The sequence below is a fragment of the Cyclopterus lumpus genome, chromosome 17, assembly GCF_009769545.1.
Source record: "Cyclopterus lumpus isolate fCycLum1 chromosome 17, fCycLum1.pri, whole genome shotgun sequence".
NCBI classification, from domain to species: Eukaryota; Metazoa; Chordata; class Actinopteri; order Perciformes; family Cyclopteridae; genus Cyclopterus; species Cyclopterus lumpus.
In genome coordinates, this window is record NC_046982.1 from 11,950,449 (window position 1) to 11,976,330 (window position 25,882).

At 41.4% G+C, this 25,882-nt stretch overlaps 3 protein-coding genes across 3 annotated transcripts; all 3 read left to right on the plus strand.

Moving 5' to 3' along the window:
• The first annotated feature begins 6,743 nt into the window (after positions 1 to 6,743).
• oprk1 (opioid receptor, kappa 1) lies at positions 6,744 to 14,560 on the plus strand. Its single transcript, XM_034554925.1, has 3 exons — positions 6,744 to 7,054; positions 7,711 to 8,063; positions 13,587 to 14,560. Exons 1-3 carry the CDS (start codon positions 6,816 to 6,818, stop codon positions 14,123 to 14,125), a joined length of 1,131 nt encoding a protein of 376 aa, XP_034410816.1. The 5' UTR covers positions 6,744 to 6,815; the 3' UTR covers positions 14,126 to 14,560.
• A 3,360-nt stretch (positions 14,561 to 17,920) lies between these two features.
• chmp5a (charged multivesicular body protein 5a) lies at positions 17,921 to 22,366 on the plus strand. Its single transcript, XM_034555600.1, has 8 exons — positions 17,921 to 18,141; positions 18,839 to 18,943; positions 19,052 to 19,098; positions 19,523 to 19,616; positions 20,308 to 20,379; positions 20,497 to 20,605; positions 21,370 to 21,485; positions 21,965 to 22,366. The coding sequence occupies exons 1-8, from the start codon at positions 18,073 to 18,075 to the stop codon at positions 22,013 to 22,015; spliced, it is 663 nt and encodes a 220-aa protein (XP_034411491.1). The 5' UTR covers positions 17,921 to 18,072; the 3' UTR covers positions 22,016 to 22,366.
• A 676-nt stretch (positions 22,367 to 23,042) lies between these two features.
• Positions 23,043 to 25,881, plus strand: bag1 (BCL2 associated athanogene 1). The gene is made up of 7 exons (XM_034555886.1): positions 23,043 to 23,168; positions 23,611 to 23,739; positions 23,838 to 23,920; positions 23,998 to 24,111; positions 24,238 to 24,345; positions 24,465 to 24,527; positions 24,610 to 25,881. The coding sequence occupies exons 1-7, from the start codon at positions 23,132 to 23,134 to the stop codon at positions 24,697 to 24,699; spliced, it is 624 nt and encodes a 207-aa protein (XP_034411777.1). The 5' UTR covers positions 23,043 to 23,131; the 3' UTR covers positions 24,700 to 25,881.
• The last annotated feature ends 1 nt before the right edge of the window (position 25,882 follows it).

The following is a 25,882-nucleotide window of genomic DNA, read 5'->3' on the forward strand; positions in this document are numbered from 1 at the left end:
AACACCTCGCAGTCTCCTGAAATATAAAGTGTTTCACTGAATGCAAAATGTTTTTTTCATGTTGAAGATATGGAAAGTAAGGTTTAAAATGCTGCTGTGTGCTCCCATCAGAATTTAAATTGAATATAAGGCGTTTCTCTATTTCAGTTCACTCGGCACATCCTCTAATTGTAACAATCAGTTTATTGTTTTAATACACACAAACACATTATTCCTGTAAACAAAGCAGCAGCAGTTTGATGCTTTGACTGCTCCAAAGGAAAGGCGTTTTTTTTTGTGCCTACTGAATCCTTTATTTAACTTTTTCTCTAAAATGAATAACTGAATAATAATACAGTGCAAACAACGTCTTGGGGGCGGCAACATTACTGAACTCCAAATAGCTCCCTGTGTGTGTGTGAGAATGTTGACATGTATTGTGCAGCGCTTGGAGTGATTGGAAGACTAAGAGGCGTTACATAAATGCAATTTACCAAATTGTACGGAAGGTGATGAGTGTAATAATTCATACTCCTAGTATTTACTTTGTTTGACATAACTCACCCAGCAATCCCACAATCATTACATTTTTTTCTATTAATACATAATATTTTCCAATCGGCATTGGACTGATATTGTATTGTGTATCTTTAGGATTGTTAAAGGGGAACTCCGATCAAAGTGTGTTTAATCTGATAAACGGTATCGTCACCGGTCGGGTCTGAAGACTACAATCCTGAAAATGGAAAATGAAAAATAAACTGGGGTTGTGGAGTTAGAAATAAGTTTACCAGACCTGTGCAGTCTGCTCCTCATCTCTGCTCTAAAGTGGCTAAAGGCGACATTAGCTACTACGAGCAAAGTGAGTGAAGCTGGCTAGCTCTCCAAAAGGGTGCCTTCCGGTCAGGGGGCGTGACAATGTGTCGGTATTTGACGGTCGGGTGGCCCAATAAAGTCCCTCACTTCTGTCTCCTCTTGACAATTCAATTTGAAAATAAAGCCAGGATTGCCCAAATGAAATAACAAATATCAAAGTGATATTAAATGCAAGAACTTGTTCCATCATATTTGCCAAAACGTCACACTCACATTCAATATGTCTCCTGGTCATGGAAACGTTCCAATTTGCAGCAAGATCTGCACTAACCAGACATTTATTCTGGAGACATTAGTATTTACAACAGCTCCCGCAGCTGCTTACAGGTGAGGCAGCCAGAGGGCCGGGCTGGCAGCAGAATAATCGAGTGTCGTCTGCCCCCAGATGCCTTCAGTGCTGCACTTTACCTCCATCAGGAGAATAAACTTATTTTTCAAATCCTCGGCGGTAGTCACACTACACTGTACAGACACCTCCACAATCGTCTTTACCTCGTTAGATAAAAAGCTTCCATTCAACATTAACGCCTACAGTTTATTGAGCAGGTACCTGTCCTTCAACTCTGTTGGCAAGCATTCAATTCAGCTTTCAGTCTTTTGACGTCTAAAAAGTGTGGAGCACTGGGATGTATGCAGAGTCAATATTTATGTATAGGCTCACCACCTGTGGCTTCAGTCGCCTGGCCCTGCTTTGCTCTCCGAACACTATTTACAGTGGCTGGCACCTCGTGGTCCCTGTGCATGCTCACCACAACTGAGTAAACTCTGGACCCTGAAACAGATGCTTCTTCTTCCCCCACAGCATTCTTTATTATGCTACCCACATTTGTTGTTTAGGGTCAATGCAGTCAGTCTCCGGGTTTGGGGTTGTTTTTCTATCTCGTATACATTTTTCACTTGAGCGTTGTTCCTCTCTCTCATAAAGATGTTACATGTCCTTGTAACGATTCCAAAGTCTTTGTGTTAAATGTGAGTGCTGTTGCCTCGCTTCATCAATCAAATCCCTCTGCACGTGCGGCCGTGGGTCAGAGACTCTCTGTTCCCATAGTGACAATCAAACTACCGACAGAAGCTGTATCTAAGGAGAATCACAATAACCACGGTATTTATGGCTCACTATGCCTATATGTGTGTGTGTAACAATAAGATGGAGGTCAAGTGTGCCATTTGAACACTGGAATTGATGCTGAGTGACGGCAATGTTTGTATAGAGTAACATGTTCCTTCTCAAATCAATGCTTATTATTCAAGATTTGACTATTTACTAAAGAAATACTTCCACAATAACTACAATAAAATAAAACTTTGTTAAGTTTTCTTACATTGTGTTCACCAGAGCAGTACCCCTCTGGATTGGCCGATTGCTTGTCGAGAAGCAGTGTGGCTGCCAAGTGCCGAGTAGATTAAATGACAATTTTTTGAGATTCACAAAGTCATACACGCCCACTTAAAACATGCATACATAGCACATTCTCACACCAATGGGTCCAGTAACGCAGCTTGATCAGTGGCATTGAGAGTCAAACTATGATGCTCTGCCTCTATTAAAATAAAAGCCTAGTTCAGAGGCTAATTGAATAATGTTATGTAATCATGTTTGAAAATGAGCAACCGTCTGATGTCATATGCAAAGACACGTTCAATGTCCTCCTACACCTGTCTATACATATTCAATTGTTTTAAACTTTCAACAATTACATCATTGGAGAAAGGAGTCCAGCACACTGACAAAAAAAGATGTAAAATGTTACTTCATATATTAATAGTGTTTGACCATCTTTCAGCCATAAAACCAACTTACCTCATTGTAAGTCTTTCAGCAACTGTCATTCAAATATGTTTTGTCTTCAATGCTGTAATGTCTCTACTGCTCCTGCTTGTCCAAACTGCTTTTGTTCCAAATCTTTGACACACAATAGCGGCGCCAAACTGCATTTTCTTTTGGGTGCAACGCAACACACGCCGATCCCATTTTTCCAAACCAAAGTCATTTTCATCCAGAGCTGACGACACCATCTGGATACCTGTGCATGAAGGTGATGATCTCTGGGAGTCAGAACATCGTCTGCATACAAAGCTGCTTTCACACCCGCACAAGCATGTCGGGTGTGAGTACGCTGCTACGGCGTTCATGCAATGTTCTCCATGTGCAAACATTCATCCATGTGACACACAAGACTTGTAAATGTTCTGTGCTCATAAAGCCCGTTTCTAGTCTTCCAACCTTTAAAGCTTTAACACTACTTCATTCACTCATTCACACGGTGAATGTCATCAGGGCGTACCCTGCTGACAGTGGCTAAGGTGCCACCTGCCCATCAGGAGTAACTTACATTCACACACAATGTCGCCCCATGTACAATGCAGGGTACTGATGCTTACTCTTGTGCTGTTCAGAGCCGAGGCAGCAGATTTCCAAAATCATACCCAGGAAACTGCTTGAGCTCTTATGGAGGAAATCAACACTGATACTGATCTGGTATGACGCTTATGATTCTTTTTAGAGGCATTTTCTGTTCAAAAGCGAAAATACAGACGATTTGCAAACTCCATCTCGCTCCAATTTATGGATCATTTAAAATAACTTTAATAGAACTCCCTTTAAAAAACCTTATTGGACATGTCACAAATGCTTTGTCTCAACGGTCAAATCATCATTGGTTGATGAGGAGCCGACGTTTAAAGATATGTCTTCACTGTGACGAACAGAAGCCATTTCCCCCTTCTTTTCTATTTGTATCCCTCTCAAATGATTTTAAACAAAGACCATTATGTCATGAATGTAAATCTTGGGATAAGGAGACGTTATTATGGGCTATATCTTGATTGCATACAGTAAGCATCTTGATGGGTGTAATCTGTATTTATACAACTCAAATCACACCACATTTCATCTCAGGAACTGCAGTGTGGAAAACGGCGTGGAACGGTTTGGACACATCGGTCTTTAAAAAATGGGGTATGTAAGTCCAAAACCTTTCAAATCTCACTTTTAAATGAATAAATCAACTATTGTATCTCCTTTTAAGCATAACATATTTAAAACGTAGTAAAGTTAGTTTTACAAATGCATGTATTATATAGTGTGAAAGCGCTGCCGCACCTCATATCAAAAGAAATAGGTTCTCACTGAGAAATATTTAGTCTTCTTTTGTAACTACTCTGAGATGAGGAGTCTTATCTTTGATGGGTCCCAGTTAAGCCTGAAAAGCATCCACTTCACTCATAAAAGACACCGTATCTGGCCCGCTACCCATCACTAAAATAAAAATCTGGCCCTTTTTCCTTCATGTTTGGTGTATCAAGGCTTCCTGCTGGTAATGTTCTAATGTTCTCCATATGACACATAATATCTATAGTCTTAAATCAGGTGTCATTTGTGTACACTTTTCTCAGTGAGCAGTATATCTTCCTTGTGACACGATCTTATGACAGACCTTTTGTCTGTTGAATCAATAACATATAGGATCCAGTATTTCATGACAGATGTTGAAAGGTTTCTGTGAACTCAACACATGTTGCTGCTGTGGCAGAGAGCTTCTTTTACCTCTGATTGCCACGGAGCGGGAACTGTTGAGGAGGACTCGGACGCAGAGTAGAGGTTTTCCTAAAAATCATTTATTTTCAACAAAAAATCACAGGGAAAATCCTGGAAACAAAAAACTCCTCCGAAGAGGGATGAACGAGGAAATGCTAAACAAAACGGGAAGCCAACAAAAACTCTCTCTCAGCGAGGGGAGGAGAAAATAATAATCTATAACTAGGTTTGGCCTAGACAAAACTCAGACCTGGACTTGACCATGACATAAGGCGTGTGTGCAGGGCGAAAGGATCAGACACACTGGCACAGGACAAGGGGAGACACCGACTATAAGTACACATGAGGGAAGTGGGGAAACAGGTGGACACAATCAGGAATCAGGGAAGACAATCAGACTGATGACACATGAGGAAGGGCAAGGAACCTGAAACGAGAGGAGAGTTAATTTCCAAAATAAAACAGGAAGTCACAAAACAAACATGGAGACAGGACAAAAACCCAACCTGACATACAGGTGTGACACTGATATTGAGGTGGCTCTTTCTCTTGTTGACGTGATATGGCAATGAATGTTCAAGGGAATTCGCAGGAAGCTAACAATGCACCACAATTTTAAAAGGGTGGCGGATGAATGAAATACATCGAAGAGAGACAGTGATCGAGTGGTGAAGCACACTTGAAAAACCTGGAGCTTTTGTGAAAAGACTTCTTCTCCATGGTAACCAATGTTTCTCTGATGTTGAATGCCTGTCTCCATCATTAAACCGTTAATTGAAGCATTTTCCTGAATAACCCAGCACCTCAGGTCATGGGGAAAAAAGCACTGAAATAAAAAAAGGAATTTATTCCTCACCTTATCTTCTGGAGGGTACGTAACTATCATTTCCTCTGGAACTCATATTAAACAACCTGTTTCAAGTGCCACAGGAAGTGCAGCAGATTGTATCTTTGCGCAAATAGACATTTGGCACTGCATTAATAGGGTTACGGGTAAATACTGTAATTGTGTCCTCCTCCATTGAAGCTCTGATATGATGAAAGGTGTGATTCGCCCTGTACTGTCAGCTCAAGGCTGCGGACCTCAGTGAACTTATGATATTGTACGCGCAGTCATCTCACAAATTCAAGACTGCAGCCCTTGACAATAGAAACCAACAAAAGACTCCTTCACTCAAGCAACACCTGGCCATGATGGGTCTCTAAGCAACAAGTGTTAGTGCATTATATGAGAGAACGGGAACAGCACCCACTTAATTACTTGCTGGATGAAATATGTCTCCTATTATTCGGGGTGAGAAAAGAAAGAGAGGCTGGTTCGCTTTATTCAGAGCTCAATGCTATTTTTGTTATATGCTCTCAGTGCTGCTAAATGTTGTCTTTCTCAGATTCATGCTTTAATGCAACAGGAATATATTGAATTGATCAAATAGAGAAAATGCACTTAAAAAAGCTGCAAGTTATGAGCACAGAAAGCGGAAAGGAAATTGTGGGGGAAAAGGAATACAAAGTGATTGTGACTAAATGGAGTCGAAACATTCTGATGAGATAATGAGCAGTTTGTATCTGAAGGCCCACAACATGTCTTTCCATTGTAATTGTCTTTCTGACTTCATGTCTCTTCGACATCTGATAGGATGCAACATGTTTGCATTGCAGTCATTACTCTCACAGGAGTTGCTAGGGAACATTTTACGGCAGCATTGATTGGGAATTTGAACCTGTTCAGAAAGCATGTGATATTGCAGCACATTTAGTTTTACTTTTCATACAGACAACTTCTGAACTCATCAAAATAGAAAAAAATGTTTAAGCTTGACAAGGCTGACTATGCAGGCAGATGTTTTGATCACATCTTTGGAGTGTGAGGCGTCATTAGTGAGGCGTTTTACCAGGTAGCGTGCAAAAAAAGGACCAAATCTGAATAAACATATACATTTTCAGCTGACTGTGGTGCATGTGGTTAGATCGGTTCTGCTGGCTGAATACTGTCACATCTGTTGGCTCAGCCTCTGATGTCACTGAATGCAGTGCGGGCTTCCAGTGCGCAGCGTCGGGGAGGCAGCCGTGGCACAGACAGTGACTTGTCTGCTCGTCAACACACACACAACTATCCAGACACCTTTTGTTTCTGCCAGCATCCGGATTTCAATCAGTCGCGGAGCATCCTGTAAGAAACCTGTAAGGTGGGTGTTGCACTTGTTTAATGATGTCCTTGAGCGCGAGCTGTTGCGCTCCTCTTCACTGAAGCCATAACCTGTGCTAATAGAGACATTTTCTTTCGTGTTTTTTATTATAATATTTGTTTAATGTAGCAGTCATCAGACATTCAGCTGGTTTCGGACCGATATCTGTGGAAGTTAATAAGCGGTGACTTTTACGCCAAGCGGCAGTCCGGCCGGCGCAGACAGAGTTCAGCACCATGGAGAGCAGCGTGGTGCACATCTACAAAGAAGACAGGTGTCCCTCGGGCCAGCTGGAGGAGTGTTTCCAAAACTTCACCTTGCAGCCATCGGACATATTCAACGACACACCCAACGGCACCTGGGACGCTGAACCCGAGCCCATGTCGCCCATCATCCCCATTATAGTCGCCCTGTACTCCGTGGTTTTTGTGGTGGGCTTAGCGGGAAATTGTCTGGTGATGTTTGTCATCATTAGGTGAGTTTTTCGCTTTGAAATGTGTCATCCATATCACGCCAAAAGCAATGGATGTCATCTCACTATACGCGTGAAATACCTGCATGCTCATGGCTCATAAAGCAAAAAAAGGAAATGCAGAGCGTCTTCATTTGAACGGCATTAATTAAGCACAATAAAACTGCCTTTTACACGTGTATATGGTGTTTCCCGTGCGTATGTGTGTGTTATTTTTTTTACTCCTGAATCATGTGCTTTTCTTTCTTCACCAATAACGACAATACATTATAGATTGGAACAAGCTTTTCAGTAATTGTAATGCTAATGTTTCCTCTCAAAGCTCATATGTTCAGATTCATGTATACAAATCCGTTTAAAGCCTCATTAAGGTCTTTTTATTTTATGTGTTGGATGTAAGATCAATGTAAGACATTTTAAAGCTTTGAATTGCCTAATGACAAGTAATGTTCCTCCCTTTGTGTTACTTGTGTGTGCACAGTAATTTGGCTACTTGAGTTTTGGCTGTTTATTCAATAAAAGGGCAGAGCACCAGGATAATTAATCCTTATCTCAAAACGTGATTTCATTAACCTTATACCTCTTACATGTAACCTGACACAAACCACAATCAAATCCATTCAACCTCTCAATGTTTCCGTTATTTCACCCCACAACAGATACACCAAAATGAAAACAGCCACCAACATCTACATCTTCAACCTGGCTGTTGCCGACGCTCTGGTCACCACCACCATGCCCTTCCAGAGCACCGACTACCTGCTCAGCTCCTGGCCGTTTGGCGAGGTGGCGTGCAAAGTCTTCATCTCCATCGATTACTACAACATGTTCACCAGCATCTTGACCTTGACCATGATGAGCGTGGACCGCTACGTGGCCGTGTGCCACCCCATCAAGGCCCTGGATTTCCGCACGCCCGTCAAGGCCAAGATAATCAATGTGATCATCTGGATGCTGTCGTCTGCTGCTGGGATCCCTGCCATGATACTTGGCAGCACGAATACCAATAACGGTATCTTAACATTACATTACATTACATGTCATTTAGCTGACGCTTTTATCCAAAGCGACTTACAATAAGTGCATTAAACCATGAGTCCAAACTCAGAACAACAAGAATCAAGCAAGTACAATTTCTTCAATAACGTCAAACTACAGAGTACTATCCGTAAGTGCCATTTAAGTGCTACTAAAGTGCCAAACTACAAAGTGCTATCAGTAAGGGACATTTAGGTGCTACTAGAGTGCTACTACGGCTCTACCTTCCCTATTCAAGGTATAGTCGAAAAAGATGTGTTTTTAGTTTGCGACGGAAGATGTAGAGACTTTCTGCTGTCCTGATGTCAATGGGGAGCTCGTTCCACCAATGAGGAGCCAGCACAGCAAATAGTCGTGATTTTGTTGAGTGTTTAGCTCGAAGTGAAGGAGCTACAAGCCGATTGGCAGAAGCCGAGCGAAGTGAACGGGCTGGGGTGTACGGTTTGACCATGTCCTGGATGTAGACCGGACCCGATCTGTTCACAGCACGGTACGCAAGTACCAATGTTTTGAAGCGGATGCGGGCGGCCACCGGTAACCAGTGAAGGTCGCGGAGGAGCGGAGTAGTGTGGGTAAATTTCGGGAGGTTGAAGACCAGTCGAGCAGCTGCATTCTGGATGAGCTGTAGAGGTCGAATGGCATTAGCAGGTAGACCTGCCAGGAGGGAGTTACAGTAGTCTAGCCGTGAGATGACCAGAGCCTGGACCAGAACCTGTGCCGCCTTCTGAGTGAGAAGAGGTCGTATTCTCCTGATGTTGTACAGCATGTACCTACAGGAGCGTGTTATTGCGGTAATGTTGGCAGTCAGGGAGAGTTGACTGTCGAGCGTCACTCCGAGGTTCCTGGCAGTCGGAGTCGGAGCCGCCACTGAGTTGTTGAAGTTAATAGTTAGGTCGTGGGTGGGAGAGCCTTTTCCTGGAAGGAGGAGAAGTTCAGTCTTGTCCGGGTTAATTTTCAGGTGGTGTGCGGACATCCACTGAGAGATGTCGGTCAGACAGGCAGAGATTCGTGCTGCTACCTGTGTTTCAGATTGGGGAAACGAGAGGTTGGGTGTCGTCAGCATAGCTATGGTAGGTGAAGCCATGCGAGCGAATGACAGAGCCGAGAGAGTTGGTGTACAGAGAGAAGAGAAGAGGACCAAGGACTGAGCCCTGAGGGACCCCAGTAGTCAGAGGACAAGGCTCAGACACAGATCCTCTCCAGGTTACCCGGTAAGAGTGGTCGGTGAGGTAGGATGAGAAGAGTGAGAGCGCGATGCCTGAGATACCCAGGTCCTGGAGGGAGGACATGAGGATCTGGTGGTTCACTGTGTCAAAGGCAGCGGAAAGGTCTAGAAGGATAAGGACAGAGGAGAGTGAGGCTGCTCTAGCAGTGTGAAGCTGCTCAGAGACAGCAAGGACGGCAGTCTCTGTTGAGTGGCCTGCCTTGAATCCAGACTGGTGGGGGTCTAGAAGGTTGTTACTGTGAAGAAAGGAGGAGACTTGGTTAAAGATAGCTCGCTCTAGAGTTTTGGAAAGGAAGGGGAGGAGAGAGACAGGTCTGTAGTTATTGACTTCAGATGGGTCGACAGTGGGTTGCTTCAGGAGAGGGTTGACTCTTGCCTCCTTCAGTGAGTTAGGGAAACAGCCGGTTGAGAGGGAGGTGTTAATAAGATGGGTGAGAAAGGGAAGAAGGTCCGGAGCAATAGACTGGAGAATGTGAGACGGGATGGGGTCAAGGGGGCAGGTGGTTGGGCGGGCAGAGGTTACCAAGGTAAGAACTTGATTGGGAGACAGGGGGATAAAAGAGGAAAATGAGGGGGAAGAAGATGAAGTTACTGGAGGTGTAGTTATGGAAGATGGATTAGTAAATGAAGAGCGTATGTCGTCTATTTATTTTGTAAAGTAGTCAACAAAGTGGTTTGGTAGAAGGGTGGAGGGAGAGGGGGGACCAGGGGGTCAAGGAGGTTGGAAAAAATTGAGAAGAGCTTTTTGGGGTTAGATAAAGAGGATTTGATTCTGGATTGGTAGAACAGACTTTTGGCTGCAGAGATGGACGCAGAGAAGGAGGAGAGCAGAGATTGATAGGCGAGCAGGTCGTCGGCGTGTTTGGATTTTCGCCATTTCCTTTTCCGATGCTCGCATAGTGGCTCTCTCGGCGCGCACCAGCCACGGAGCCGGAGAGGACTTCCGGACCTTTCGAGTCGTAAGAGGACAGAGAGAATCAAGAGAGGAAGACAGCGTAGAGAGAAGAGTGTCAGTGGCAAAGTTAGGCTGCATGAGTGAGAAGGAATCGGTTGAAGGGAGGGCTGACAGAACAGAGGAGGCCAGAGAGGAGGGTGAGAGGGTGAGAGGGTGCGGATGTTGCGACAGGTGCAGAGTCCGTGGTGGGAGGGTTGTCAGTTCCAAAGAGTGGGAGAGAGTACGAGATGAAGAAGTGGTCAGAAACATGAAGTGGAGTTACAGTGAGGTTAGATGTGGAGCAGTTTCTGGTGAAAATATAGTCAAGGTGGTTGCCAGCTTTGAGAGTAGGAGGGGAAGGACTGAGAGAGAGAGCAAAGGAAGACAGTAAGAGTAGCAGGTCCGATGACTTCTCTGTCTGGATGTTGAAGTCACTCAGAAGGATGAGCGGGGGGCCGTTTTCTGGGAAGTTTGATAGGAGGACGTCTAGTTCTTCCAAGAAGTCTCCCAAGGAGCCAGGTGGACGGTAGAGAACATCAATGCTTAGTTGAACCGGATGAGTAACCGTCACTGCATGCAATTCAAAAGACAGTGGGGTGAATGGAAGCGGGTAGAGAGCAAAACTCCATTTGGGTGAGATGAGTAGACCTGTGCCCCCACCACGACCAGAGGGTCTGGGTGTGTGGCTGAAGGAGAAGGCCGAGGAGAGAGCAGCAAGGGTTGATGTGTTGTCTGGTGTGATCCAAGTCTCAGTGAGAGCCAGGAAGTCCAGCGATTGCTTGATAGCGAAGCCAGAGATGAAGTCCGCCTTGCGGTTAGCTGACTGGCAGTTCCAGAGGCCCCCTGTGACGAGGCGCTGGGTCTGTGTGGAGTGGGTGGGATAAATAAGAGAGGAGGGATTTTGATGCATGTGTGACCGAGTCCGCAGTCTATAGTATCTACGAGTAGATGTGCACACAGGTATGGAAACAAAACACATTATCACAGGGAAATGTTTATACTCAGCCGCCCTCAGCCACCACCGAAGACTCCAACGAAAGACTCCTAGGTCTTTATCCTCTGAGTCCAACAAAAGACTCCTGGGTCTTTATCCTCCATGTCTTCATACGAGGAGTCTTCCCTGACGCTACAAGCCCCAACCTGGTTATACACCCGAGTTGGCTGTAATTGGTTACAGCTGTGTCGAGCACGCCCACAGGTCGTTGAAGGAATTGCCCACTTAGCGATCGATACTGGTAAGAGTCGGCACTCAGGCAGGGGATCCTTGCTACCAGTGAAGTCTCAGTTTGCTAGAATGTGAAATTCTTGCCAAACTGATTAAGGACAAAGATCTGTTTACCTCAAGGTAAAAAGTAGAATAAAGTTTAGTCCCTAGTAGATTTGGATTACAGAGCAAATACTTAAATCCTAGCTGGTTCCGTTGACTTTTCAGACACTTGTGTAAAAAATAAACAAGAAATCGAAGCTCAAAATGTTCAAATTAGAAGGACAGCACAGACTAACATTCTAGTATACCTAAATACAGCAGATACAGTAGTAATATAGCAGAGAAACCTCTTTAAAGAATATACTCAGCAAGATACAGGAAGTCCCAGAATACATACATTCTGGTATGACTCCACAGTGTCTGTGTGTCTTATATATTCATATCTTTCTGATTTATTACATCTCTGTCTGCTATGAAGACAGAGGAACTCTTCCAGGCAATTTAAAACTTGAATCCCCACTTCATTTGCAACATCCTTGCCATCAATTCTCAATTAGCTGCCTGAAGCATCCTTCAAATACTGTGAAGAGGATGCTTTGTATAGGTTGAATGAGACCCTATTACAGAGATCTGAGTAGGTGAAGCAATGACAGGCATAATGGACCAAGATTGTGAAGAGAGCTAGAAGGGTTTATTCTTTCAGCAGTGTGACAGTGTAATAGATTCTTCATGTTCTCAATGATAAAGCACAATGCACTTTGTCCAGAGGTATCTCTGTATTGAAGTAACCATACTGCATTATGCAATGTGAATTGATAGATTTTAACCATGGCCAATGGATGGACATTTAATTACTCACTGTCCATTCAACACGTTGGTTTTAGATTGAAACATCTCAACAAATATAAGATGGATTGTCATGAAATATATTACAGATATTCCTGATTCCCAGAGAACGAGTTCTTCTTAGTTTGATGATCTGCTGACTTTTCCTCTGGCATCACTCTGAGGTTGACACTTTACTTTACGTAAAGTATTTATAAATAGTTGATACAAATGTATTAACGTCGTTTATAAAACGCTGTAATGTAGTTTTAAATGGATACAAGCATTTATTAATGTATTTTAACAACTTTTATCTCCTCATGTAGGAATCAATAAGTGGCCGCTGATGTATAAACAAATAATGAATGATGATATAATATAACAGCATGTAATTTTACAAAATATGTCTTCATGGGAGAAATTATAATTGGCTGCTAACAAATATTTTACATGAATTCGTACTTTAAAATGTCCTTAACATTGAATACAACTAGTGTGTTATCAATGTTTACATACAGCTATCTCCAATACTTTGGTTTTTGACCAAATACCACTCCCACCACTCTCTGCTGTACTTTGACTGTCACAATTCAATGCACATTTACAGTGTAATGACCTACTATATTGTGTCTTTTCACAGTCATTTACGGCTTACCACTGACAAATAACCGTATGCTTTGATTACATGGTACAGTACATTGGAGCGACTGTGGCTCAGTAGGAGAGCGGGTCGTACTTCATCCAGAGGATCGGCGGGTTGATCCCCGACTCCGCTAGTCTATGTCGATGTGTCTTTGGGCAGGACACTTAACCCCTAATTGCTCCCGTAGCGGTGTATGAATGTTCTTTAGTCCTGATGGACATGTGGCACCTAACCTTACCATCAGTGTATGAATGGGTGAATGATGTCATGTAGAAGTAGCGTTTAAAGTGCTTTGAATGGGTTAGAAGACTAGAAAAGCGCTATACAAATACAGTCCATTTACCATTGCTGTATTCTTTTGATAGAGTGGAGATACTGTAAATTGTACGATATTTACCTGGCAAAATTGGAAGCATTAATTTGCTGTAATGTTACAGTAAAGGTTTCACAGTGTTGTGTTTCATGCTAGTTTCCAAAGTTCACTTGCTAAGACGCCTAACTAAGACATAGCATGGGAAACATTATGCCTGCCTAATATCACCATATTAGCATTGTCATTTTAGCATGCTGGCATTAGCATTTAGCTCATAGCATAAGATTCTATTCTACTGGATTAAATATGATGTTTGTGACCGGTCAACTCTGTTGTTCTGTAACTAACAGGGACTACAGAGTGTGCCCTCCAGTTCCCTGAACCATACAGCTACTGGGACACCCTGATGAAGATCTGTGTCTTCATCTTCGGCTTTGTGTTACCCGTCATCATCATCACCGTCTGCTACACACTGATGGTCATGCGGCTGAAGAGCGTGCGCCTGCTGTCAGGCTCACGCGAGAAGGACCGCAACCTGCGGCGGATCACCCGCTTGGTTCTGGTGGTGGTCGCCATCTTTGTGGTGTGCTGGACGCCCATCCACATCTTCATCTTAGTCAAGGCACTGTCTGGCAACGTGCCAGAGACCACCGCTGTCATGGCCGCCTACTTCTTCTGCGTGGCGCTGGGCTACACCAACAGCAGCCTCAACCCCATCCTCTACGCCTTCCTGGATGAGAACTTCAAGAGGTGCTTCAGGGACTTTTGCTGCCCTGGCGCCCAAGGACACAGAGACTCTCGTGGGTTGAGCCGGGTGAGGAGCACCCTGCGGGACCACTCGTGTCCCACAGAAGCCCGAGGAGATATGAGACAGGCCAGGCCCGTATGACTAGCCATGGACTCGTCCTCCATGCCCTATCAGGGCTGGGAGGACTCCAATGACCTGGGATTGACTCAAGTCACCACCTCCATCTAAAGGGAAAGGCTAAAGAGAGATAGCTGTTATTTATGTATTGGTCAGAGAATCCAAACGGAGATTTATTTAGAAGATAAGCTGGTGTTATTCTTCTTATTGTCAACTAATCCCATGAAAAGACCAAAACCATCACATAATTGATCCTAACCAGTATTAACTGTGTTTTTACTGGTTTGTCCAAAAACTATTGACATAACATGTTCCTTCATAATGATGGACATGGGTATTTATTATATTCTGAATTAAGCCATGAATGTATAAAGAGAACTGGGTACTGTGTTGGAGGTGGCCAGCTGTTTGAAAAATAAAAAATAGAGATATTTATATTTATGTGTCCTGTTTTTAAAGGTTAACGTCTTCAGAGAGAAGGAATGTGATACAAACAGGTCAGAAATTATAGAGAAAACAGAAAATATTATGATGTTGTTTCATGGGATGTGTTGTGCTTAAATTAAAAGCCTATGAGACAACAATTGTGCAAACATCTTCTCACAACCCAGCTAGATACTGAATCACTGAATATTGCTTCGTATTGTATGTAGATGTCCAGTAAGACAGACCAAAAGTATTCATTTCTGTAGCTTGATCACATTTTGTTTAGCTGACCTGTAAAGTGTCCTATAGGCTCTCATTAAAAGTGATTGATACGGTAAAATGATCACATGCATTAAAAGATCAACTGGTATTTCGTGCACAAAATTAAACAAGTAATTTATTATGTTGGGGGGTTGGGGGACTTTTCAACCTCTTTTGTGTGAACTGTAGTTTGGTGTTTTGCAGAATTTCTGAATAGTCTATATCATTGGAGAATGTTGAATATTTATTAACATCTCAGGGATCATCCTCTGTATTTCACCACTAGGAGATACTGAATCAAAGTAATTCCTTCTTGACAAGATGGCTGTCTTTAATGAGGATACGGTGTGGAAACAGTGCGCTCACTGTGTTCTTCGATGAACCTTGTGCTTTCAGAAAACTATTATTATATTATTAGACTGACACATCTCCACACCTGTATAGATTTCCAGCTGTGATGCTCATCGAGGAGGTGTCAAATATTGTACATAGTGTTGCCAACCTTGAAATACATGTGAAAACTGGGTAACAGGGCTCCATGAGAATACCATACTGTATCTACACGACATGCCTTTGGCTGTTTAGTGCAATTGAATGTTTATACTGTAAATCTCTGCTCATCTGAAGTAATATACCAATGCAATTATGAGTTTATCCTCGTGGAAAATGGGTTTTCACTCAGCAAAAACAAACGTGACTGATTTACTGTCTTGGTTTCCTTAATTATTGTAGCTTTTATAGGAGTCATGAAATCAAAGGCTTTTTGCAGAGCAACCCATTCTGGGTAAATCTGTCTAAATCTAACAGTAGTTATAGCAGAAAATGTGTTTTTGTGCCTGGTTTTGTGTGCCTTATCTTGTTTGGCCTCTAGCTGATATGCTTGCTCTAAATGGTCAGCAATTAGCCACAGCCATGTTTGTGATGACTTGTTCTCTCCTTGAAGAGAGTTTATAATGCTGCAATGCTTATACCAAAATATACTTTGGATATTTATTCAATAGAAATTATTGTATTCATACACAAACGATCCAATTCCACCCGGGTTTGAGCACCAGATACTGTGTGTATGTGATGCTGCATTGTAAATTAACTGTATCGGTTGGATATTTTGCTGTATGTTTCAGCTTTGAAAGTAAAATCATGCTTCACACATGTGCAACAAAGTCACCATAAAGCTTGAAACTAAATCAATTGGATTTAATTTGGGTCCTTCGTGATATCAAGGTGGGTTCAATGGTGAGAAATACGACATTAGGACCCACCTTCCTTAATTCTTAATTAAGTCGTGTTGTGCTGGCGGCCTTGCTGAGGGATGTGTTATCGCAGCCTCTTATGGACAGGATGCTTTTGGATCTACTATTTGTATTGCTCAGATGTGAACAGGTGTGTGTCTCGGACATTTTTGAAGGTGGGTGCACAGGTTCCAGTAAGGGACGAGTGTCTCCTTTGTTCAGATGTTCTCCATGCAGCTTAATGCCTACTGAACTGACTATGATCCTCACTGAAACAATACAAAGTACTTCTGATGACAACAGCATACAATAGAGATGGGTAACCAAAGAGAGATGTAATACCGGCCGGGGTTTACGCCAGCCTCAGCTCATTGTCAATGAATGTGGGACTGAGAAGGCCCTGTCACCCCAGGTCCGGCGCTTGGTCCTGATGGTCTTCAGTGTGTTTGCATCGGCGGACCTGAGGCAACGGGTTGGGGGTTGGAGGGGCAGGAGGTCTGCAAGGTAGGGAGGGGCCATGTCGTTTAACTTTTGATTAAGCTTCAATAGTGACCAAGATTACTGCAGGACTTTCAAGATCCATGTGCATTAGCAAGTAATAGGTTATGGCTTCTATTTAGGCTCTAATAGACTTAATTATTCACAGGAAAACCCATTACTCATTGCTGATTACAGTGATAAAAGCAAGCAGAATTGAAGAACTATTACTTTACTTTACTATTCAATGTATTAGTGGCTGTTAGAAGACATGCAGCTAATGGTTTTTTTTAACTTTAAAATAAGCCATTGTGTCTGCTGCTATAATGCTGCTAGGATGTTAATAAGTATAATTTGGCTCCCAGAACATACGGTAAGTGGTTTAAGGGACCTTTGGACCACTTAGATTATTGATGAATTAAAAGGCTAAAAAGACAAAGCATGTGTCGTGCAGGAGGGTGAAGATGACCTGAGATTTTCAAAACCAACTACAAATACTATTTTGATAATAAAAAAATACTTTTTGTCATTTTCTTTAATAAAAAATTGCAATAATAATAATCATTAAATATTTGTAAGTTGCAGTCCTAGTTTCATTTGAATAACTATTCAAAGAGGTCAAATTGTCGAATAACTTTCAAAATTGTCCAAAATATAAATCCAAAATTAGTTTGACCTTCTTTCCAACCCAATGAATCATCTTGCGAGCCCTTGTATTTAGCTAGCACCATCACACCATAGCAAGGGGCCCGGGTTCGATCTCCGGTTTGGTTTGGGCGGTCCTTCAAGATTCAAGATTCAAAATATTTTATTGTCATTAGAGACAGTTACTCCGTACAATAAAAAACGTCTTCTGTGTGGAGTTTAATATCTAGGTATATATGTGAGCAAGGATATACAAAATAAGAGGCATGAATCAAAACAATAAGAAATACAATATTTCTTATTATTTTACTAATGTACACTTTTTAAGTGATGGAATGGTCCACTTCAAAATTGAAATTCTGCAACCGAGTATATGAATAATTTTATGAATAATCTTTGACCTTTGGGAACTTAGGCCATTTTATTCAGAATGTGGTTTATCCTTGATACACATTGACGTTTCCATGTCAGGATCTTGTACGTACAACTCTTAATTATGTATAATAACAAAACACTTTGAATTTGCACTAATAATTGTTTTATTACAATATATTTTACAATCAGTAATTATTAATATATATGTAGGGAGCCAATGAAGTAAAAGAACATATAATCAAAAGACCCTTCTCATCATATGTTCAGTGTGGAGGTGCCACAAAGACTGATGATTAATGCAGAGTCTACGGGGGACAATGGGTTTTCATTACAGCTGCAATCCTTCGGCCCGCCACGCGGGGGCAGGCGTGTGTATAAAAACAAAAACAAAAAAAACGTCATTGGTCAAAACAGTGTACGCCAACCAATAGAAACCGTCTCCGTCCGACCCGTTGCTTCCGGGTGTCTTCAATGAATAAATCCTTTTGCATCTGATGCTTTTTTGTATACACTAAAGAAAGCTAAAAGCTAAGGTGGTCAATACACGTTTGGGGAATGAACAGAATATTTGGACGCGGAAAGCCGACGGCGCCTTCCCCGAACCTGTCGGACTGCATCGGCAACGTGAGTGCAAATCAGGCTGAGAGGCATTGTTGTTTATGTCGTGACCTAACGGTAACGTTATAACGGTAACGGTAACGTTACAAAGCGAGCATGGCCACAACACCAGCGAACAGTGCTGGCTAGCTAACGTGTTACAGTTATTAAGCGCCTTCCAATACTAGCAAACATAAATACCGCCTCTCGTGTGTCTTTCCTCCTGGTTTGGACTGTTGAAGACAGATGTAGCGTTACGTAATTTGGGCTATTATCTCGGTATCTCTCCCGGGGAGCACATCCCCATGTTCACCGTTCAAACGACAGTTTTGACTGCAAATGTCGGGGCGTAGGTTTCAAGTAGTATAACATCAGTATACTGGGTAACGTCAACAGAACTGACCTAGAGGGAAATGCTCTGCACATACATTGAAAAAAAACATGGCTGAGTACATAAAGGACTTTGAAATGTCTCGATAATGATATTCAGAGGATATTGAGCGATGGGACCCTGGGGGATATATATATATACATATGTATATATATATATATATATATATATATATATATATATATATATATATATATATATATACACATACACATATATATACAGTATATATGTGTGTATATATCAAATGTCGGAGCGTAGGTTTCAAGGAGTATAGGTCTGCCAGGATGCTGACAAAGCATTACTCCTCTAATTCATCTCCTCCCTTCTCAGGTTGATGCCAGATCAGAGTCCATAGAAAAGAAGATTGGCAGACTAGACTCTGAACTTGTGAAGTACAAGGATCAGATGAAGAAGATGAGAGATGGGCCCTCGAAGGTAACAACACGTCCGCTGTAGCCTAGGGATGGATGGTGGAGGTTGTAAAATTGTTTTGGAGAATATAGAAAAAAACATCTGTTTTATTTATTCCCTGTTTAAATGCAGAACATGGTGAAACAGAAGGCAATGAGAGTCCTGAAGCAAAAGAGAATGTGAGTCCTACAATGCACACTTTTTACTTTTTGTTATGTTTTAATACAGAGTCCGAAATATAAGAAAGAACAAGCGTCTGACCGGTACGTTAGTCAGGCAGATAATATCGACTAATTTAAACTTTTTACAGGTTTATCGCTATCGAGGTGTATGTTGGCCGATATGTACTGTATCATAATATTTCTGTACAGAAATGTGTCACCATTACGTAGCTCGTCAATAAAAGAGCACAAACAGAAAAACAATACAAATCTAATTGGATGCATCCTTATTAGCCGATAAAATGTCATCAGATTGTTATAGACGCTCAAATATCAACCTCGTGTATCCCGTATTGGTAGCATAGTAAATACAACTGAGCTTTAAAAAAAGATTTTGTGCACAATAAATTGTTTTAAAACCAACTGCATTGTTTTTACACAGGTATGAAGGTCAAAGAGAACAGCTGGCTCAGCAGTCTTTTAACATGGAGCAGGCAAACTACACAATCCAGACATTAAAGGACACCAAAACGACAGTAAGAGCCACATGACTTGATAAAAACCCGAAATTGTTTAGGTTGATTTAAATTAAAGGTATAATATGTGACATTTGTTGGTTGCTGGCAGTTTTGTTCCCGAACTAAATAGGGGCGGCCGATGACCTGAAAGGGCTGCACAACCTGCGCGTTGTCGTTGGCTGGGGTTTACTTCCCAAAAGGCTCTTTGCTGATGCCAAGAAAAATGTCACAAACCCAGCGAATTAAATAAGAAAAGAGCAAATCGTGTCTGAGGGCAACATCTCTGCAGATACAGACAATAGGTCAAAAGATGATTGAGAGGGATTCTTTTTTTATGAGTTTATATACTTAGTAGATAAAACTGAGTCAAGTCTAGATATCTGGAAATAGTACTGCTCTCCAGATCCTCATCGGCATGTGGCAAAGAAATGGCACTGAGGGCATGTGTTTTGCTCTTCTCCCGACTCGTGACAGCAAGAGTCTGATTGACAGATAGTTCATCCAATCACTTGCCACATAATTGTTGGCCTTGTCCAAAACGTTTCTAATAGCGGTTTCTTAGATGGCACTGTGGTAGAAACCATCTGGCGGCTCACGTTAATGTGTCTGTAGCTTAAAAGACACAAAACCATTTTTTTCTCCCAGTGCTGATAGAGTTCATGTTACCGGTGACAAATTATACCTAGTGCAATTTCATTTCTGTTCCCAGGTTGAGGCCATGAAGATCGGTGCAAAGGAAATGAAAAGGGCTTACAAGGACGTCAAAGTTGATCAGATTGACGTATGTTTAATTATTATTTATTGCCAATGCTGTGCACCAAACGGTAATTCCCTGAAACACCTGTTCCTGTCAGAGATTTTGGATGCATGAAGTAATCGCAAGTATTTTAACTTTCAGGATTTACAGGACCAACTGGAGGACATGATGGAGGACGCCAGTGAGGTGCAGGAGGCCTTGAGCCGCAGCTACGGCACGCCAGAGATAGACGAGGATGATCTTGAAGCAGGTATACCTGACTGGCTCCGACATCTTTATTTTGCTATTAGTGTCTGAGCAAACACCTTCATCGATAGAGCAACATAAAATGTATTTAATCACCAACATTTAACACAGAGAAATTAGTGCAAATAAAAAGCTCTCAGCATGGATGGTACAATGACTTCCAGAACATCATATATATTTTATGTTCCCATGATGGCTCTATGATCTTCTTGAGTACCTGTGTGTTAAGATATTGTGCATTTTCAACAGAGAGACCAAAACGAACTGTGTTCAGACAGTTTTCAGCAACTAACAAAGTTGTAGATCTCCAGGTTTGTCTGAAATTAGACCTGAAATTGTTTGAGTTCTAATTTATATTTAAAAAATGTTCAAGTATAATTTAGGACCATTAAGAACAGAAGGCAAACAATGATGAGCCTTGCCCCTTATGTTTGGAAATGCAGAGGGTTATGCTTTATATTTGGGACGTGAAAGTTTAGATGTAGAAACAAGCATAGTCGTCTTTTCTTGATTTGAATAAATCAAAGAACCAATATGTTCGAGAGTCGTATTCTTTTAGTTTCTACAAGTGTCCCACGCCTTTCTGTTGCTGAAATACTGGGTTCAAAATTCTATCGGTCAAATTTGGAATTAAACAGTCTGGTGCAAATATGAAAGAAATTGTAACAAAGACAGATAAAAGTCAATTATAATCAGTGAAATTACTATTTGATTGTCCTAATAAACCAAGTGTGTCCAGTACGACAGTGACAGTGTAACTGGTTTCAGAGCTGGACGCTCTGGGTGATGAGCTGCTGTTGGACGATGACAGCTCGTACCTGGATGAGGCCTCAGATGCCCCGTCCATCCCTGAGGGAATCCCCAGTGACAGCAAGACAAACAAGGTGACCGTCTCCAGAGCACTGTGGCGCACAGTGGTCCCTGTAACGGACGTTGTAACCACGAATTGGAAAATTACAGTATTGGAAGTTACATGTCTACTTACTTTTTCAAACCAGAATGGTGCCACATTCCAGGCAGCCACTTGTTTCAGTTCACAAAAGGACTCTTGACAGGGATAACCCTTTTCATCATCACATTTTCATACCCTGAAAACACATCCAAGGCCATGCATCTGTGCGATGTTGGTGAGATTTAAAGGTCCAGTGTGTAGGATTGATGGGGAACCTCTTGAATTCATCAGACTCTTCCCACTGCCATTGTGGCACACGTTTTAAGTAGTTAATTGGCTAAAATGTGTGACACTAATTGACATGGTCTCTCAAGCTTTGTACAGTGCGTGTGAGTGTGAGTGTTTCGAGGTCTGTCTGCATGTGAAGGCAGTCATTTCAGAGTTTTCTAACATTCCTCTTCTTGTTTTCAGGATGGCGTTTTGGTGGATGAGTTTGGCCTGCCGCGGATTCCTGCCTCATAAACAAGGAATGGATTGAAACAACTGCACTTCAACTGAAAACACTTTTGACCTGAGAACACTACGATTTTGAAGCCGTGCTGGTGTTGGGTTGTGTACTGTTACCACTACTGTGCTAGCATGTGGCCTTGTAACATACTGAACCTTTTTTTAAAACACTATTCTCCTTTCCTCTCTTTTGTCCTCCACTCGTCGGTCTTGTCCATCACCAGTATTACTAAGATTACTAAGTTCATTTTTATTTGTCTTACTTGTGTTCTAGTGTTATGTGTTGTTCAGTCATTTTGTGGACATGATTCCTATGTCTGCAAGTTATTTAAAAACATGCAAAATAAATTATGTGGTTTAATTTAACCTTACATTTTTTGGTAATTATTATTTGCAAAAGTACCAGATAAACCTGACATGAAGTTTTGGGCCCCTATTGAGCCCCACACAGGTAGAGAGAGTTAGAGAAGAGTGATACAACTCTGTTATGGGTCTATTTCATATAAGGCTAGAAGATGCTTAGCTCAGCATATATGGCTATTGAAAATAAACACGTTATTATCTCTTTCCTCTACTCCGTACGAAATAAACAGGATATGGATCTTATAGAAGTTATGTTTCTTGGAGCGGAGCATTAACTTCCTTAACTCACTTGACGATTATTGGATGGATTTTATGGTTTTTCTTAAGACAGAAGAAGATACAAGTTTAATAATTAGCCATTACATGGCCAATAAAGCTGATTTTAAATATACACATGTTAAATGTAGCTGAATAGAATGAATGGGATACAAACCTTCAGATGTGTGGTTTTTTGCAGCAAAGAGGAGACAGCTGGAGCTACAATAGTGTTGTTTGACATCTATTACCGGAATTGTTCATATCACTTAATACTTTCTGAATTAAGAATGAATTTATATGTAATATATATGTTGTGTTTATGTAACAGACTGGTTTGTTGACAAGAACAAGAAACAAACATAACGTATTTAAATGATCTTCAGACCGACTTTTGAAGAACTGTTTCCGGTCTGTTCCGGAAGTAGTTAGTTAGCAACCAGCAACATTTATAGCCTGATAGCACCAACCGTGAGATTTATGTTGTGATTAAAGGACGCTAACAAAAACAAAATGTCAGAGCAAACGATAACAGTGACAGTTGCATACGGTAATACGACTTTGCACGATGCTACACGATTGTTGCGAGATGATAAATAACGTTAGATATAAAAACTGGACGTTTAAGTATCTATGAATTGGTTAGCTAGTGTAGCTAGAGCTAAGCTAGCTTTAACTTGGTGCAGTTGAATGTATTGTACTCCTTGATTTGCTTCAAATGACTGAAACGTTGCCCTCGAATATTTCACTGTCTTTTTGTCGTTTCATATGTGCATACCGTGATATATTGAGAAATGTATTTCTCATTAGAATATCTTTCTAAATCAAGGGTTTGGCATTAACAATTCCCAAACTCTAAAATGTAGGCTACTAGTTCACTCACTAACCACCGTTTAGGATTATTGTTACTAACATTCAGCATCATTTGAGGTTATATGAGTGACAAAGATAAATAATGATGCCCATGCATAAATCCAAATCTCCCACTCCAGGATCTACTAAGCACAGCATCACATTAACTGGTCAGGATGAAGGCAAGGGCCCCATTGTCAAGGACCTCTCAGATGCTCTCACCAAAGCTACTGGAGTTCCTCAAACCTCACAGAAACTTATTTTTAAAGGTAGGCTGCGGGTCTTTGTTTCTTTCAAATGCAGGCAAGTTTAAATATCATATTGTATATCTAGGATTAACCATGCCTGATTCATCCTGACATCCCAGGAAAATCGCTGAAAGACGTGGAGGAGAGTCTGTCCAGCTATGGAATAAAAGAAGGCTGCAAGCTCATGCTGATTGGGAAACGGGTAAGTCCTTTTCATGGGTGATTTCTCTGATGTGTGACTATGTATTTAATCAAATACTGCTAACTATCTACAAACAGAACAGTCCTGAAGAAGAGGCTGAGCTGAAGAAACTGAAAGACATTGAGAAATCTGTGGAACAGACGGCTAAAAAGCTGGAGAAAGTTGACGGGGAGTTGACTGGCCTCAAGAATGTAAGCAGTCAATTATGTTTTTTAAGATTCATAATTGTTCTGCATTGTTATGATCTGTTCTTCTCCAATATATATTTGGGAGAAATTTCTTTTCAGATTTTTGATTATCACCCATATTTTCCACAGGGCTTCCTGGCCAAAGACCTGCAGGCAGAGGCGTTGGGTAAACTAGACCACAGAGTAAAAATAGCAGCGGAACAGTTCATGAAGATCCTGGAGCAGATTGATGCCATGGTGATCTTTCTTTTTCATATATAGTTGCATTTTCTTATTGTCTCTATTGTTTTTGATTGCAGATCAAAATCAGAACATGTACATATCACAAACCCAGAATTGTTTCTTCTTTTTATCAGAGTCTCCCAGACAATTTTAATGACTGCAAAATGAAGAAAAAGGGACTTATAAAGACTGTGCAGGTAAACCCTTTTTTTGTCACCAACATGTTTTAATTGAAAATAATTATGAATATTACTAAATGGGATTATTATCTGTCAATAGGACTTCCTGGCCCAGTGTGACAAGATCGAGGCTTGTATATCAGACCACCTATCAAAGATCCAGTCTAAAAATCTTGCCCTGGCAGAGTAGAGTCACAAAGTTGCCCATAACGTGTGCTATACATTGCTCTGTGAGCAACTGCAAAGTGTACAGAAAGTATCAAGTGTGGATGCGATCCTCGTCTATTTATTGTTGGGATGATGTGTATGAGAGATCCCTCATCACAGAGAATCCTGTGAACAGAAGGAGGCTGGTTATTGGTGCTGATGCTGGGTACATCTGGAATACATCCTCTGGGTTAAAGAGATATGAAAGTGCTCAAGACATTGTAACCATAGTCACTCTGTGAAAGGATCACAGGTGCTTTGATTTGTTGCAAATTATGTCTAACTCTCTCAAAGCATCCTAAAATAGTGCTGAATAGAACTGCAGAGTTCAAATTTCAGAATATCAATGACAATGTCCTAAAACTGTTACTACAATTCCCTGGTTAATCACCCAGTATTGCACAAACTGCACAATGAAATAGAAAACACGTTTCTTCTCATTGTGACTGGTTCCATGCAGCAGTTTGTACAGGCATGGCCAAAAGTATGACGACATTATAAGCATTAATCTGCTAACACTTCACACTCCTGGGGAGGATTTTCCACTGGATTTTGGAACTTGACTGCAGGGATTTGCTCTTAATTCGGCTCCCAGATCAGCGAGGTCAGGCACTGATGCTGGAAATAAGAACGTTTCAGTTCACCCCAAAGATGTTGGTTGAGGTCATCACCAAACTGGGGGGAAAAAAAATATTTTTGCATGGACCCATATCTGCACAGAGGCATGTTTATGCTTTAACAGGAAAAGGGCAATCTTCAACTATTGTCTAATATACCGTTGTAATAATTAGAACTAAGGGGCCAACCCAAAACTAGAAACATTTGTTGATTGAAATCAACACAATTGGCAACTATTTTGATAATCATTTAATGGTTAGTCAGAGTTAAGCAATTGCAAAACAAAGGATTAAATAAATGAATCATGAAAACAGCTACCCTTGCTCACCATTATAAATAGAAAAAGTACACAATGATGTCCACAAACCTTTGGCCATATGTTGTGTATTAATTCTACATGGAGCCAGCCAGCACCTTTTGTTTAATCCAGTGACTGATGCAGTGTACCACGCATCTTTGAAGTTAGTTGTCAAATGTGGAATTGTTTTTGCTTTCAACCATCACATCTATTTTCCCGTTTTAAAATAAAGCCTCTGAAAAAAATGAAT

Excerpts from the sequence above, each read along its gene's own strand:
- oprk1 (XM_034554925.1), top strand. The coding sequence starts at position 6,816 with ATGGAGAGCAGCGTGGTGCACATCTACAAAGAAGACAGGTGTCCCTCG. Across the intron at positions 7,055-7,710 it reads GTGATGTTTGTCATCATTAG|ATACACCAAAATGAAAACAG; the intron begins GTGAGTTTTTCG and ends ACCCCACAACAG. Across the intron at positions 8,064-13,586 it reads CAGCACGAATACCAATAACG|GGACTACAGAGTGTGCCCTC; the intron begins GTATCTTAACAT and ends TGTAACTAACAG.
- chmp5a (XM_034555600.1), top strand. The coding sequence starts at position 18,073 with ATGAACAGAATATTTGGACGCGGAAAGCCGACGGCGCCTTCCCCGAAC. Across the intron at positions 19,617-20,307 it reads TAAAGGACACCAAAACGACA|GTTGAGGCCATGAAGATCGG; the intron begins GTAAGAGCCACA and ends TTCTGTTCCCAG. Across the intron at positions 21,486-21,964 it reads GTGACAGCAAGACAAACAAG|GATGGCGTTTTGGTGGATGA; the intron begins GTGACCGTCTCC and ends TCTTGTTTTCAG.
- bag1 (XM_034555886.1), top strand. The coding sequence starts at position 23,132 with ATGTCAGAGCAAACGATAACAGTGACAGTTGCATACG. Across the intron at positions 23,169-23,610 it reads AACAGTGACAGTTGCATACG|GATCTACTAAGCACAGCATC; the intron begins GTAATACGACTT and ends CTCCCACTCCAG. Across the intron at positions 24,346-24,464 it reads TGGAGCAGATTGATGCCATG|AGTCTCCCAGACAATTTTAA; the intron begins GTGATCTTTCTT and ends TCTTTTTATCAG.